The 14,965-nt window shown below is 54.8% G+C and overlaps 1 protein-coding gene across 3 annotated transcripts in view; it reads right to left on the reverse strand.

Moving 5' to 3' along the window:
* Positions 1-3,503: 3,503 nt before the first annotated feature.
* The window catches only part of WDR59 (WD repeat domain 59), a 48,357-nt gene continuing 36,895 nt past the window's right edge, over positions 3,504-14,965 (reverse strand). For all 3 annotated transcript variants that reach the window (XM_050713194.1, XM_035543456.2, XM_050713193.1), the window contains 8 exons: positions 12,804-12,937; positions 11,289-11,370; positions 9,306-9,418; positions 8,064-8,211; positions 7,899-7,971; positions 5,746-5,872; positions 5,190-5,332; positions 3,504-4,342 (listed from right to left, as the gene is read on the reverse strand). In XM_050713194.1, coding sequence (XP_050569151.1) covers positions 4,107-4,342; positions 5,190-5,332; positions 5,746-5,872; positions 7,899-7,971; positions 8,064-8,211; positions 9,306-9,418; positions 11,289-11,370; positions 12,804-12,937 — 1,056 coding nt within the window. In that variant the 3' untranslated portion in view covers positions 3,504-4,106. The remainder of the gene's footprint in view (positions 4,343-5,189; positions 5,333-5,745; positions 5,873-7,898; positions 7,972-8,063; positions 8,212-9,305; positions 9,419-11,288; positions 11,371-12,803; positions 12,938-14,965) is intronic.

The following is a 14,965-nucleotide window of genomic DNA, read 5'->3' on the forward strand; positions in this document are numbered from 1 at the left end:
GGGTATATGGGGTGTATGGGGTGTGTGGGGTATATGGGGTGTATGGGGTATATGGGGTATGGGTGTATGGGGTGTATGGGGTGTATGGGGTATGGGGTATATGGTGTGTATCGGGTATATGGGGCACGGGGGAATTGGGGGTATGGGGTGATGGGGGAATGGGGGAATTGGGAGGATGGAGGAAACGGGGGATGGGGGAATTGGGGGATGGGGGAATTGGGGGAATGGGTTGATTGGGTGATGGGGTAATTGGGGGAATGAGGTGATGGGGTACAGGGATGCGGGGTGATTAGGAGAATGCAGCAATGGGATGACGGGAGGAATGGGGGGAACGAGGGTATGGGGGAATGGGGTGATGAGGGAAAGGGATGATGAGGGAATGGGGGATTTGGGGGATTGGGGTGACTGGAGGAATGGAGTGATTGGGTGATGGGGTTATGGGGTAATTGGGGGAATAAGTTGATGGGGGTACAGGGATGTGGGGTGATGGGGGAAAGGGGATATGGGATGATGAGGGTACTGGGTGATGGAGGAACGGGATGATAGGGGAATGAGGGTATGAGGTGAGGGGAGCATGGGGTGATGGGGGAATGGGGCATTCCTGGGGAGTGGGGGTACAGGGTGATGGAGGTACGGGGTGATGGGGGAATTGGGGTACCCCTGGGGGGAACGAGGGCACGGGGCACCCCATGGGGAAAAAGCCTGCCCCGTGTCACACGCAGCGAGCCGACTGCAGATTTAGTTCACTAATTAATAAATGTTGCCTTCGCAATTAGCCCAGGGGGGCGGCAGCACTACGGGGGCACCCCAGCCGCCGCGGTGGGTTTGGGGTTGCGGGGGCCGCTTTGGGGTGACACCCCCACCCCAAGGGCCGGCCACACACCGGCAAATTTTGGCGTCACTGCCACCAGGCCCCAGCCTTAATGCGGGGTGCACCCTGCCCAGGAATGCCGACCCGGGCGGCCCCCCCGGCCCTGCCCCAGCCTCCCCCCAGATTTCGGGGTGCTGCAGCAGCACCGCGGGGCGTTGAGTGAAGCCTTTAATCGAGGCGGATGCAAAACTTGCTGCGGCTCCGGCGCGACGCCTCCCTCCCAGCCTCGAGACCTGCGGGGCAGCAGCTCGGGGCAGAGAGTCCTCATTTTGGGGTCGTTTTCCATCCCAACAGGGGCAGAGGGGTCCCTGGGTGGTGCATCCTCGCTGAAAGGGTGCTGATGGGGCCGGGGGTCCCCGGGTGGTGGGTGACAGCCCCACGGCACCCACAATGGAGCTGGGGGTCCCCGGTGCGGCTGTGGGGCCGGACCTGGGGCTCCCCCCGGGTGGCAGCGGGGTCCCCAGCACCCGGTGCTGAGCTCGGCGCTTTGTCGAGGCAGGGCGGCTCCCGTTTTAGGATTTTTGGGAGAGTGTGGGGGCGGAGGCGGATCCGGACAGGCCAGGGCACTCAGCTGGAGCCTTGGGGCACCTCCAGGCTGCTGCACCCAAACGGAGTGTGGGGGGCTCAGCAGAGCCCACCGTGTCCCCAGGTGCCCGGGGGGACGGCCAGCACCCCAGGGTGCACGGGGAGGCGCAGGGACCCCGCCTGCGACCATCCCCACGGACACTTCCTTGGCCCTGACCGATGCTCGTGGTGCCTGGACTGGTTCACCTGCCGGACGGACAGACGGACGCTGGGGACAGCAGGAACGTGCCGCTGGGGTTGGGGCAGGATCAGGCCCTGCGGCACGGCACGGGCGGTGCTGGGTTAACGTGGCTGCAGAGGAAGGGGATGATACGGGGGCTGCACGGAGCGGCACCCCCGGGAGGCTTTTCCCTGGCACCTCCTCCATCACCACCACCATCCTCCTGCCAAGCTGGGGGTGAAATTCGGAGTAGGATTTGGGGAACTCCTTGCACTTGACATCGTTATTCCGACCTGCAGGTAGGGGCTGGGGCTGATGACTGCCGGGGCTGCCAGGCACAGCCACCAACTCCTGCCCTCGCCAGGCTCCAGGCGGGCGAGGAGCAGCCCTGCCTGCCTCCTCGCGCTGCTCGCCGCCGCGTTGAGCAACGCCCTTCCCAGAGCAACCACGGCACACGCTGCAGGGTGTGAGACGAGCGCCCGCAGCGTCCGGGAAGAAATTCCACCTCCCTCCGCGAGGTTGCACAAACAGCCCCGGCCAGCGCCTCTCCACCTTCCTGTGCAGCACCAGCCGCCCTCCGCCCGAGAGGTACCCAGATGCTGCGCAGATAGCCGGTAATGAACTGCAATAACGCACGTCAATACGGCCGTCCGTCAGCCTGTCACCTCCAAATAACACGTCTCCTTTCCCTTCCAGCCTACACGCGGGCTCTCGAGCATGGAAGCGCTTCCGAGGCGGGCGGCTGTCACGTAGGGAGGCGCAGGGTGGGAGCGGCGCCCTTGCCGCGGGTGTCACCCTTGGGGTGACCACGGCACCCGCCTGCTCGCTGGGGACGCAGACGCCGCCTGGAGCTCTCCCGAGGTGGAGGATGGAGGGTTTGGCGTGCCGGCAGCTCCAGCAGCGCGGTGGTGTGTTTTGCAAGAGCTGTGCCGAGCCCCACGGGCGGTCACGTCGCTCCTGGGGGAACGGGAGGGCTGCTGGAGCCAGGGGATGTGGGTATGGGGATAAGGACAAGGGACAGGGTGGTTGCACTGCCTGAGGAGAAGCTGCTCGGGGCTCCCCGTGGAGAGTGAGCACAGCTCTGTGTGGACAGCTCTTAGGAAAATAACTTTAATGGTTCACACACAGCACCTGCTTGGTCCCCTGCAGGAGCCCACAGCTCGAGGTGGCGTGGCGGGGGGGCGGGTGCTGGTGTGGGGCTGGGGTAACTCCAGGGGGCTCGTCCTGGCCACATGTTTGCCCAAAATCAAAGCTCAAGGTGCAGGCTGCTGAGGAGGGGCAGGGGCTGCACATGCTGTGTGCGCACAACTTCAGTCAGGTGCACAACAACGTCTGCAGGTGCAGCCCCAAACAGAGGGATCAAAGCGGGACGTTATCAAACTGAAGCTCCACAGGGACAAAAGGCACAAACCTTTTACCTGCGTGAATCCCACACCCTTCTAAAACCCCTTTTCCCCTGGAAATGGCTGCCTCCCTGGCCCAGTCACTGCAGCAGCTCATCTGAAATCACTCATCACTTCACCCGCAGCTAAAACAAGCCGCAAGGAGCAAGCACCCTCCTCGTATCTTCTCGAGAAGGAAGCCGAGGCTTTCCAAAATGCCCTCAGGTGCTGCCCTGCACGGGAGGAGACCCAGGCTGGGACACGGGGTGCAGACCCCTGGGGAGGCAGCTGCCTCTCCCAGCCACGAGGACGAGGCACGGACAAGGCAGGGACAGGCGAGCTAAAGTGCACTGCTCCGCCCTGCCAGAGCCAAGCACGGAGACACTTCGGGGTAATAAAGTGCAGGAGGGAAGCAGCTAAACCCTGGGGACTTTGGCCACGGAGCCTGGCTTTTCACACCAGCTGCAGCTACTGCCCAGCGAGGAGGAAGCCGTTTAGGAAATCATTTTGAAAAGCACAGTGTCACTCTGTTGCTTTATGGGGTAACCTAAATGGTGTAAACAACCGTTCAAAGTAAGGACCCTGTCGCTCCGAGAGCTCTGAGCACAGTCACTCTTCAAGCACAGCATGCAGTTAGCCTGTCGAACTCACTGCTGCTTGCAAATTATTTCTGTAATCAAATTATTTCTGTAATAAGTGTGTGAAGAAGACTCTCTTGATCACTCTGGGGCCCTTGGCAAGGCACCACCTAGCTGGAACGAATTTGGCTCTGCCCGCTGAGTGCTTTCCAAAGGAACCTGTTAATTCTTCCTCAGCCCAGCAGAGACTCGCCCCTGCTCACGCACCCTCCTGCAGGAGCAGTTGTCTTCTGTGGTCTGGCATCCATTGCCAGCAACGGACACCGGGAGTTTGGTCACATCGGTCTGAAAGCAGCCCAGGAAGCGCAGGAATAGTGGAAGCACTTGGAAATGTCCCTGCAGCACACCGCCAGGAGGTCCTGCGCCATCCCTGCAGCATCTCCAGACACCGCGGGGCAGAGCTGATGCAACATGGCTTGGGAATTAAATATCAAATCCAGTTCATGGTGTTCCCTGCTCTCCCACCTGGCTCAGAAAGTGCTCTCAAGCAGGCAGTGGCAGCCGCAGCCCGTGGGACACACCTCCTGGGTGCGAAACCACTCCATCATATGGCTGGTGTGGCCGCCGTGGCCGCAGGTCAGGCAGAAGTTGGAGGAGCCGCGCACGGCCACGTGGCAGATGGCGCACTGGAAGGTGAAGCCCTTGCAGATGGCGCACTGGGTGCCCCGCACCTCGCTGCGGCAGTGGCTGCAGTACACACCGAACTCTGGAGGGAGAAAAGAAAATGAGAGCAAGACGGTTAGTGCTGGTGGCAATGGGGGCAAAGAAGTCCCGCAAAGACAGACGAGTGCCCTGAGCCCACCGCCCAAGAGATCTGCCTCAAGTCAGTCCCAGAGGGATCCTCCTTAGGGTGAGGGGACAGTTTGTGTCTCATGGATCTCGGTTTGGTCTCCGAAGAGGAGCCAAGACACCAGCCACCGGTGAGGAGGACAGCCTGCACACTGGGGCACAGGCTGGCCCACCCGATGGCTAAATGGCTGTCGGGTGAGAACGTGTCAGATTTCCAGCTTGGGACACGCTGCGGAGAGGAAGGTTTCCCGCTGCTCTCATCTGCCTCACAGCTTTCTGAAGTGTAACCAAGAACAAGCAGGAACAGCCTTTGTTTCTTATCGTGGGGAGCACAGGGCACGCTCGATGTCAGCAGTATTGATGTCTTGACTGCCAGCCACGGAGGAGCAGTCGCAGTGCCCGAACTCACCCATTTTCACTGCAGTTACTGCCCAGGAGCCATCCCACATGACGAGGAGAAGCTGCAACCAGAGCCAAGCAAGCAGTCACCGCTCCTGTGGCACCTCTCACCACGTCTCTCCTCCCACTGCCTCTTCTCCCAGAGGCCTAGGAGGAATTTTCAGCTTTGCTGGAGATGTGACAGCCTACGGTCACTGCACCAGCACCTGCGAACCTTATTGCCACCCTGATTTAACACTGTTTGCTGGCAGAGCTCACCTCTGGGCAGGGCAATGGGTACTTTCATCACGCTGCCTGCACCTTCCCGAGCCCCAAGGCAGAGCCATGACCCTGCCTGGACAACACAAGCCACAGCAGGCACTCACCAATTCCTTTGTGGGGGTCAGGAGGACAGGAGACAAACTTCAGGACCTCGGCCCGCTTCTCCCGCAGGCCCCAGCGATACAGGATTTCTCCGTAGCACTTCTTGAAGTCATCAAACTGCTGAGTGTTGGCAGGATCCAGGAGCCTAGAGGGACAAACGGTACTGTCACCCGCACGGTGCGCTCTCAGCGACCCTGGTTGCAATCCTCTTCCCAGCGGTGGCTACGCAACCCGCTCACATCGCCGGGAGAGCAGCAGACTGCTTGCCACGTGTTGCTGAAACACTGGTGAACACCCACGGGGCTGCCCTCCGCTCGTTCTGCCCTCAAGGGCGTGCTGAATGGGGAGACTACCCTCTGGGGCCCCCACCACAGCCGTTTATAGGTGCATACATGCAATCCCACAAGACTGGTCTGCACTACGATGCTTTTCTCCATGTTACTACCTGAGTAAAGAGGTCTAGGAGCGGGCTTGCTGCTCCCCTCCTGTTTTCACAGCTCCAGCTGGCTCGGGCACAGAGCCCTACACCCGAGTGCCCCGAGGCACGCCATCACCTACCTTTTGTTTTTCTCATGCTGGTCCTTCTCACGCTCCCGAGGATCGGGGTACGTCAGGTTGCCGTAGCGGAAGTCATCCGGCGAGGACTCACACCAGGGCGTGGATGCCTGCTCCGCGTCCTTGTTGGCTGCAGACACCAGAGGACTGTGAGCACACCCCGCAAAAACCTACTACGGAGGAATCCCTTCTGCCTTCCTCTTCAGACAAGAAGTATTGGGGCAACCCCTTGGAGAGCGCACGGGAACGTTAACCCCAGGAGGCCTGGGCTCCTCTTTCCCGGGAGGGAAGATTCCCATCACAGGGCTGCTGTTACGTAAAGGGGCCTCTGTAGCAAGGTCCTGCCCTGGAGGCAGGGAGACGACTGCTAATAGCTGCTACAAGACAACATCACCGCCCCGTTAAGTTAACCCCCATCCTCCACTGTTTCCCATGTCAAAGATGCCTTGATAAGGCCCTGGAAGGGTACAGCTCTGCTGCTAACAGGGCTGATGCTGCCCCAGGCCACGTATCTCCCAGCTTCAACCCCGTGACCCTGGAGAATGACTTGTTTTTGACAGCTTCACAGATCAGCAGTAAATGTCATTAGGGCTACCAAGAAGCCAGCCTTCCCCACCACTGCTGCTTTTCCAGGGATAGAAGAAAGCACAGGGATGACTGTCACCCCGAATCCTGTGGCATTAGCTGGCTGATGACACTGCAAGGCCATTCTTGGTGATCAGCGAATGACTGTGGCACCTTGGAGAGGTGCCAGAAGACTGGAGGAAAGCAAACGTCACTCCTATCTTGAAAAAAAAGGAAGGAGGAGGATCAGGGAAACTACAGGCCGGTCAGCCTCACCTCGGTCCCGGGGAAGGCAAGGAAGCTAATCCTGGAAACCATTTCCAGGCACACGAAGGACAAGAAAAGCATCGGAAGCAGTCAGCACGGATTCACCATGGGGAAGTCATTTTTGACCAACCTGATAGCCTTCTACAATAAAATAACTGGCTTGGTAGACGAGGGGAGAGCAGGTGGATAGGTGTTGTCTACCTTCACTCCAGTAAGGATTTTGACCTTGTCTTCCATAAGATCGTCATAGAAGCTGTTGGAGCGTGGGCTGGCTGCACAGAGAGGTGGTTTAAGAACTGGCTGAACAGCTGGGCCCACAGGGTGGTGATCAGGGGAACAAAGTCTAGTTGGAGGCCAGTAACTAGTGCTGCGCCCCAGGGGTCAACACTGGGTCTGGTCCTGTTTAACATCTTCATTAATGGTCTGGATGATGTGGCAGAGAGTTTACTAATGACACGAAACTGGGAGGAGCGGCTGATATGCCAGAAGGCTGTGCTGCCAGCCGGAGAGACAGCAACAGGCCGGACAAATGGGCCAACAGGAACCTCGTGAAGCTCAACAGGGAAATGCAAAGCCCTGTGCCTGGGGAGGAACAGCCTCAGACACCAGGACGTGCTGGAAAGCAGACAAGAAGAAAAGGACCTGGGGGTCCTGGTGGACGCCAAGCTGAATGTCAGCCAGCAACGTGTCCTTGCCACAAAGATGGGCGTTGGTGTCCTGGGCTGCATTAGCCAGAGTGTTGCCAGCAGGTCAAGGGAGGTGATCCTGCCCCTCTGCTCAGCACTGGAGTGCTGGGTCCAGCTCTGGGCTCCCTAGTACAAAAGAGACATGGACTTACTGGAGAGAGTCCAGAGAAGGGTCACAGAGGTGATGAAGGGACTGGCGGAAAGGCTAAGAGGAAGCCTTCCTATGAGGAAAGGCGGAGAGAGCTGGGACTGCTGATCCTGGAGAAGAGGGAGCTCAGGGAAGGTCTCACCAATGTCCAGAAATACCTGAAGGGAGGTTGCAAAGAGCCAGGCTTTTTTTTTTTTTTTTTTTTTTCCCAGCTCAGCATGTCTAGAAGGGCTGTGGCAGTTTCTCCAAAGCCCAGAGTGAGAAGGAGCAGGACTGTGGGATCACCAAAACGATTACCACAAGCCGTGCTCACTTCCAGCCAAAGAGCTGCAGCGCACACCCTGTGGGCCACGGCACAGAAAGCTGCCCTGGCAGAGCACATCTGCAGTCACAGCCAGTGCTAACTCCCTTCCTCCCCCCACAGAGGAGCTGTCTAAGACCTAGGCCAGAAGGGAGGCAGATTCCTCTCTCTACTCCCCAGGTCTTGGTACCTATGCTCCAGCCTCCGGTGCCAAGTCCAGGATCTGACATGCTGGAACAGGAGCCAGAGGAAGTAAAGCTGGGCTGTTAAGGGGGAAAGGAGAGGAGATCATGTCATCTACGTGAGAGATGTTCAAAGACATCTGAGACAAAGGGGAAAGAAACGGCTGTCATACGTATCGGCTGTGGGAGGCCAGGTTGGAGGCACGCTGAGGAAAGGGGCCGGAGGAGTTTGGGCAGCCCTGGAGCCGGGACTGGGCTTCAAACACGCTGCACAGCATGGCCAGGGTCTGCACGTCGTGGAGCTGCGAGTAATGAGCCAGCCTGGGAAATGAGAAAGACAGAGCATGAGACTGGGCAGAGGTCAGCGGCAAAAGCACTGAGACTCCAAGGCAATGAATTTCAAGCCTGCTGCATGAATCGATTTGGGCACATCGGTGCCCACAGGAGGCACGTGTGCTCTGCAGGACTGGGCTGTCTCTTCTGTCACACCTTTCAGGAGCATAGTCCTCCTCCTGAAAATACACATGGCCTAAGAGGTGGGAGAAAGATGGGAACTCTGGCAATCCAGCAGTACTCGTGGCCTGATTACCCCAGCTCTGTGCAGCATTAAGAACGAGGTCCCCAGGACTCGTGGCTGTTCAAGCTGGAGCCATTAAACTCACCCCTAGCCACAACACCTTTCTGATGAGACCCTCTACCCACAAGCATCCTGCATTCAGACCCCGAGGCAAAAACCCCACCGCAGGTCTTCTGGATCACTGTGAAATTTCTGGATTGCTCTGAAGACTGAGAGCAAAGAACCACCCGTGCTCCCCTCCACCGCTGCTGCCCAGCGGGAGGGAGCTAGGTCAAGCCGCAGTATGCAAAGCACAGCACACAAATCCTGCGTCTCCCAGTGGGACAGATCAGCAGACAGTTAATTACTAGTAATTCTCCCTCCTGCACAGATTCACTGGCAGGAAGAATTTTGTGGCTAGCACTTGGCTTTGAGACCAGGGGAATGATTTCCCAGTAATGCTATTATGGCAGCAGTGAATTTGAAGGTGAACCAAGCAGCTGAGCCAACGCGATCATTTAGGAGGTGGGGAGCAGAAACCCCAAATCTCTACTTCTAAGTCAGGCACCGCGGGCATGCTGGAAAGCAGAGCTCCAGCTGCACCTGGGCTATTGCTCAATGCTAGCCAAGGGACACCCGGATGCCTGATGGCAGGCCAAATGCTGCCTCCTGCGTGTCATAAACATACTTGCATAAACACACTTCCCGTCCTGATGCACCTCAGGCTTGAGAGAGGGAAAAAAGACAAGGTGTGGCACTACTCAAGGCTGAAATGATGCCGTACAACATACATAGTCATGAAGGGCTCCCTCTGCTTCAGCAACCATTCCCAGTCCCTCCCCAGCGTTCAGAGACCTACAGGGACTCCAGTAATTGACGTCCAAATGGATGTTGTGCCCAAGGTATCTCCAAATCTGGGTCAGACTTCGGTCCAAGACAGAGATCAGTAGCTACCATGGCCAGTGACCAAACCTGGCAGACAGGAAGGAAAAGCATCAAAGCTACAATTAGAAACAGCCAGACTCCAAGGGTATAGGTGTGCACAGATTCACTCGCAGATAAATAATAATGGATTTTTTTTTATTTATTGTGTTTTAAAACCAAGAGGGAGCAGTTCCAGCCTCGGTGTGACAAGTTATATAGAGGGTAACACAAAGCTGATGCTTTCTCTGTCCCACTTGCTTTAAGACTGGGTTAAACCACAGACTATTCTTCCTCAGAGTTTAACAGGAGAATTTAAACAGACCTGTTAGTTCATTTTACGTTCACAAACCACAAAAGGGTTTAAATTTGATACAGTTCTTAGGTTCAGAGATGTGTGGTGGCAGAAAGTTTACCAGTGCATCACTATTTGCATAAAATGCATCTTTTGATGAGCTGTGTTACTGAACACCTCTCCTCCCAGCACTGCTCAGTGCAGACAGGACTAGAGTTTGCCATTTCTACTCCAACACTAACTTTTTCACATGCCATGTTTCTTCTTCATTCGCTTCCCTTTACTCTGGAAACAGTTCCACCTTTTCAGTCTCCATACCACTGATGGCATACGACTGCATCAAATCTAGGACTGGTTTTTGTGCTGTGCCTTTTTAAAATGGAGCAAGTAGAACATGATATGCCAGGGAAAAACAAAGTTCCTAGTTGGGCATAAAAAAAAACAGGAAAGGAAAGTGAGTGTGATGGTGGAAAGACAACAAATCAGAGAGGAGACAACCAGAGCTGATGACACAGAAGAATTGTGGGGACAATGCAATTGCTCCAAGTACCCAGAAGAACAGCCAGCAACCATAACCCTACAGCTGCTCACTGTGAACTGGAGAGAAAGAAACTGAGCAAAGAAACTGAAACAAGGACAGGCCTGAGTACAAGAGAGCACAGAAAGGAACCTGGAAAGACACCACTTCATACACTGCCACAGAGCATGTCTCATATGTAACTCCACTGCTCACGTCTCCACGAATGCCATGAACAAGGCAAGCTGCAAGACAGGCTGGAGTTACACGGGACAGGGAGTAACATAGCAAGAAACAGGTATCAGAAAAGTCCTGCTGAAGTTATTCCACCCAAGCTCTGGTCCTCCAGGCAAACCAGACAGCAAAATGAAGCACAGGGGTAACTAGACCTACCTTCTCTCTAGCTGAGCCCACCATGAAGCTAAAAACCTGACAGCAAGACAACAGCTTGAGTTGGCTTCTGCTTAGATCAGGTAGGGCTCTGGCCATTTCCTGCCCAGAGCTAGGGGGAGCCAAAAGCTCAGGAGAGGTGCACAGGCTCCTCTGGCAGTGCCAGCCACAGCCAGCTCCTGTCAAAAGCTCTGCCTGTTGCTGTGGGCTGATCACACGGCAAGGGACAAGCCAAAATGGCCATTTTTCTCCAATTACTAGCTGAAGCCTGGGTCTCTGGGCTCAGGCTCTTCTTGGGGAGAAGTGAGCTGCAGTTAGCACGTAGTGCCAGTGCGGATGAATGCTGAGCTAATTACAACGGGAATGATTACGTAAGGCAAAACCACCGATGAAAATACTAACAGCAGCCAGGCAGCTTTGTGCACAGTTACTTCCTGTGCAGACTCAAAAGCGGGCTGCATCCCCAGCTTTGCCTGCAGGAACACCCTGAAATGTGTGCAACACCCTGCTGGAAGCCCTGGGAAGGGACCTCTCAATGCCAAGAGCAAGGAGGTAGAGAGCACCTCTGCAGCTGGTCCACAGGCCTCAGTTTGTTGAACATTTCAGACTCCCTGGAACAAGTACTGAGCCCAGCTGGCTGTTTGGGTATCAAGGTGACAGCACAAGCAGTTTGAGGGTGGCACAGCATGCTGAGAAAGAGGTCTGATTCAACACAATACCTGTACGAGATCCCTCCGTCCAACAGCCAAGGCTGAGGCAGCATTCTTCTGGCAGGTCTCCTGGATATTATTCACATTCAGTCTGAAAAGAAAGGAGATAGATCAGCTCTCTGGTCAGCATGGTACCCACAGAGGTGGGGTGATGAGGGGTGATGTGGTTCTGGCAGCAGCGAGCAGTCCAGAACCTGCTGATCTGAACCTGCGAGCATGATGAGGATCCCATCCTGCCCTCTGCTGTTCTCCAGGGATCACTGCCATCCTTCCAGCAACCCCACTATGCACCTTCCCTCGCACATTGCTATTGCATCAAGCTCCAAACTAGCTTGGTCCTAAGACACCACTTCCATGAGGATGTTGGATCCAACTTGTGCCAGAATACCACCAAGCCAAGAGTCATTCCTGTCCCTAGAAGCCAGCAGAGACGTGGTCTTGTTCCCACCCAGCCTGTTGGCCTGCTCTGCTCGACTGCAGGGACCCAGCTGCACGCTGTGGACAAGCAGGCTGGTGTTCAACCTGTTCCTGAGCCAGATAACACACCCCTCACGGAGACAGTGTCTGGCAAGGTGGGCTGGGAAAACCCAGGTTTCCCGCTCATCACCAGGAAGGTTCCTCAGACTCTTGAAATTTCTACTGCTGAAGATCTTACAGCAAATTGAAAAGACTCAGGCTGTTTACAAATGAGATATCCAGAGAAGAAAGTTCCAAGAGGTCTTTTTAAAGAACATTTATAAGAACATTTTAATAATACAGAAAAGAGAGAAGGAAGATTTTTTTCCTGCTCTGTTGCCTCCTTTAAGGAGGGCAGCCTGCTTCTTCCCTGCATGCCTACAGAGTGAAAACTGTGAAGGGTCAGAGAGTCTTACCAAAGCTAAGGAAGCAAAAACTCACAAAAAGAGATTTTATAGCTATCTGAATTAGACATTTTGGGAAGAAGATGCTCCTTGTTTATAAACACACAAACAAAACCCAGAACTTCTCCATCCTTTTCATTAAGGTAGGAGAACTTGCTGCACAGACACTGGCATGCATGTATAATCAGGTCTCCGAGGGAATGAGGCATTCCAAATACTTCTGAAATTAAAAATCCTTATGAGCCAAGAGCAGTTTTAGAGTATGAGAATATGCATTTATTGGGATTTTTTTTTAAGCTGTGCACTGAACTGTGGAGTTCTTCAAGATTTAAGAGATAATCTTTAAGATTTGAGAGATGATTTGTATCAATAACTTATCTTTCTAGCTTACAGAAAGCTGAACCTCTAACAGTTGCAGAGATGATGCTGGAGCACCAGTTCAACCTCTGCATACAATACGCCACCACAAATTCCTTCCACCACGCTGTTCAGATTTCTAGAAGACGAGTCCCCTCTCACCGGGGGAGAGGGACACCATAAGAAAGCAGCAAGGCAAGACTAAAGGAAGAAGGTACGGAAACATTCAAACATTCGAAGGATTAAAGCACAGCAATACCAAAGACAGCTGCTTTCCTTTGGGAAAGGATCCCAAGCTGATACTCACATGTAGAGCTCTCCCAGCAACTTGTGCACGGGCAGCAAGCAGGAAATATCTTGTATAATAACTTTTCCGGCAGCTTTGATGGGTCGGTTGTTGGCATCTGTCCCCTCTCGTTTGCTTTTCCACCTCCTCGATTTCTGCAGAAGAAATGGCAGCGTGTCACTGGGGAGGAGGACAGCAGGCTTCTCGGGCCGGGGAACAATGCACTAGGGTGAGGAATAATGCAAGCAGCACCCAAACCTGCCTTTCAGAAGGCTCTGTGTTACCCTGGAAAACATCCATGACATGCCCAGGAGAACAAGCATCTCCATCTGTAGGAAGTGAAAAGCAGGTCAAGGCAGCGAGCTCAAGGTCAAACTCACTCAAAAAGCATTTCGTGAGTTCCCCTGTGAAAGCCAATACGAGAACGAATCAGCATCGGGATGCCAATCAAACCCAGGAGGGTTTGGCAGGAGGATGGTTCAATTATCACCCTTGTTAGAGGTCTGGGAACCCTCTGCAAACAGACCACCGCTGACTTCAGCCAACGCTCAGCACAGAGACACGTGGGAGCAGCTTCTGCTTGCCCTCAGCTTCAGGGCAAGCCCACAGGTCCGGACTCTTTTGGTCTCCTCTTTTGGCCTCTATTTGGCCTCCTCTGTGTCTGAGCACACCCCTGTTTAGCGCCAGGACAGGGCTCCCACCTCTCCTGCTTTATCAGCAGCTTCACACAAACGACAGGTGATAAAGCAGGGCCCACATTTTCCTAACAACCCTTAGCTACCATGCTCGCAGCTATTTACAGCTGGCTCAGGACATGAGGTTGAGGGGAGAAGAAAGGAGAGGAATCAACACAAGGGAACAAAACCAGGAGCCCAAATACTCCCCATAACAGACATGGAGGCCATCTTCATGCCAAGCTGCATAAAGCTCCCTTGGGTACACGACGCCCCGCAGAGTATTTGGCTTGTCATCGTGGCCTCTCCCAGCTCCTCGCTCCAGGAGGCCGACGAGGAGGGACGAGGACGTGCAGCAGCATTGCAGGCAGAGGCACTGGAGCTCTAGGAGGGAAGCTCTGGCTGCTCTGCAGGGCTCCTAGGAGAGCAGTGGATGCTTTGCAATGCTGCTCTCCTGTGGCAAGTCCCCTCATTGACACGAGGTGCTGACGCTCCTACACAGAAGCATCCCCTAGAAGCCTAAAACGCTCTCTTACCGTTGGGCAGGCAACACCTCTTCGGATAACACCTAGAAATATTGCTGCCCCTTCCGTGCTGAAGGATGTGGGCTGTATCACAATGAGGTTCCCAAACAACCGTGGTACCTGTACTCGTTCCCCGTCAGGGCAGCCAAATGCCACCTGTGTGCAGCAAAGACTTGCTGATGCTGCCAAAAACACCGGAGCAAAGCTTGGGAGCCCCAGCACAAGGACATGCCATACTGGAAGGGCTACCAGGCTGCCCACAGCACTGCCCACCAGTAGCCATCATTTGTGCTGTATCTCAGCAGGCATCCGAAGCCAGACCTGCAGGGGCAGAGCCACACTCTGCAGGTAATTTGGAGAGCAACTTGGCACCTCCGAGCGAGGCAGGTTTCCCGCCCTGTTACTGGGAACAGATTCAGCCTGCTCCTGCCAGAGCCGACTGAAGAAGCCTCCCAACAGGTATTTCAAAGACCGGAAACATGGACAACACAAACCACTTTCCACAGGCACTTGTGGGTTATTTTTGGAGAATGACAGCAAATGAGGATGAGAATGGAAAAGAGATCCCACGAATGGTTTCCACTGCTTGCTGTTAGCATAGCACCAGACAAATGAAGACACTAGATGCATCAGAGCCCCTCAAGAACCTGGACTCGCAACAAAATCTTCCTGCTTTCTTCCTCTTAGCACTGTCAGGTTATTAGCAAAAAGGAAAGCCCTGATTCTTTACTGGGGCAACTCTAGGACTAGGGTTAGTCAAAGGCCACATGCCCTGCTGGTTCTACGCTGCTGTGACCATCGCTTCCTGCCCCTCGAGCTGTGATGGAAGAAAATCCTAAAGCCACGCATACAGCCACCATTAAAAATGTCTCACTGGTTTTAACAATTTGCCTCAGTTAGCTACAGCAGCTACGTGTTAGAAAGAAAACGACCATCAGAAGCATGGGAACATCACTGATGAAGTAAAGCTCGGTACCTCTGACAG

Source organism: Cygnus atratus, chromosome 12, assembly GCF_013377495.2.
Source record: "Cygnus atratus isolate AKBS03 ecotype Queensland, Australia chromosome 12, CAtr_DNAZoo_HiC_assembly, whole genome shotgun sequence".
In the NCBI taxonomy this organism is placed as follows: domain Eukaryota; kingdom Metazoa; phylum Chordata; class Aves; order Anseriformes; family Anatidae; genus Cygnus; species Cygnus atratus.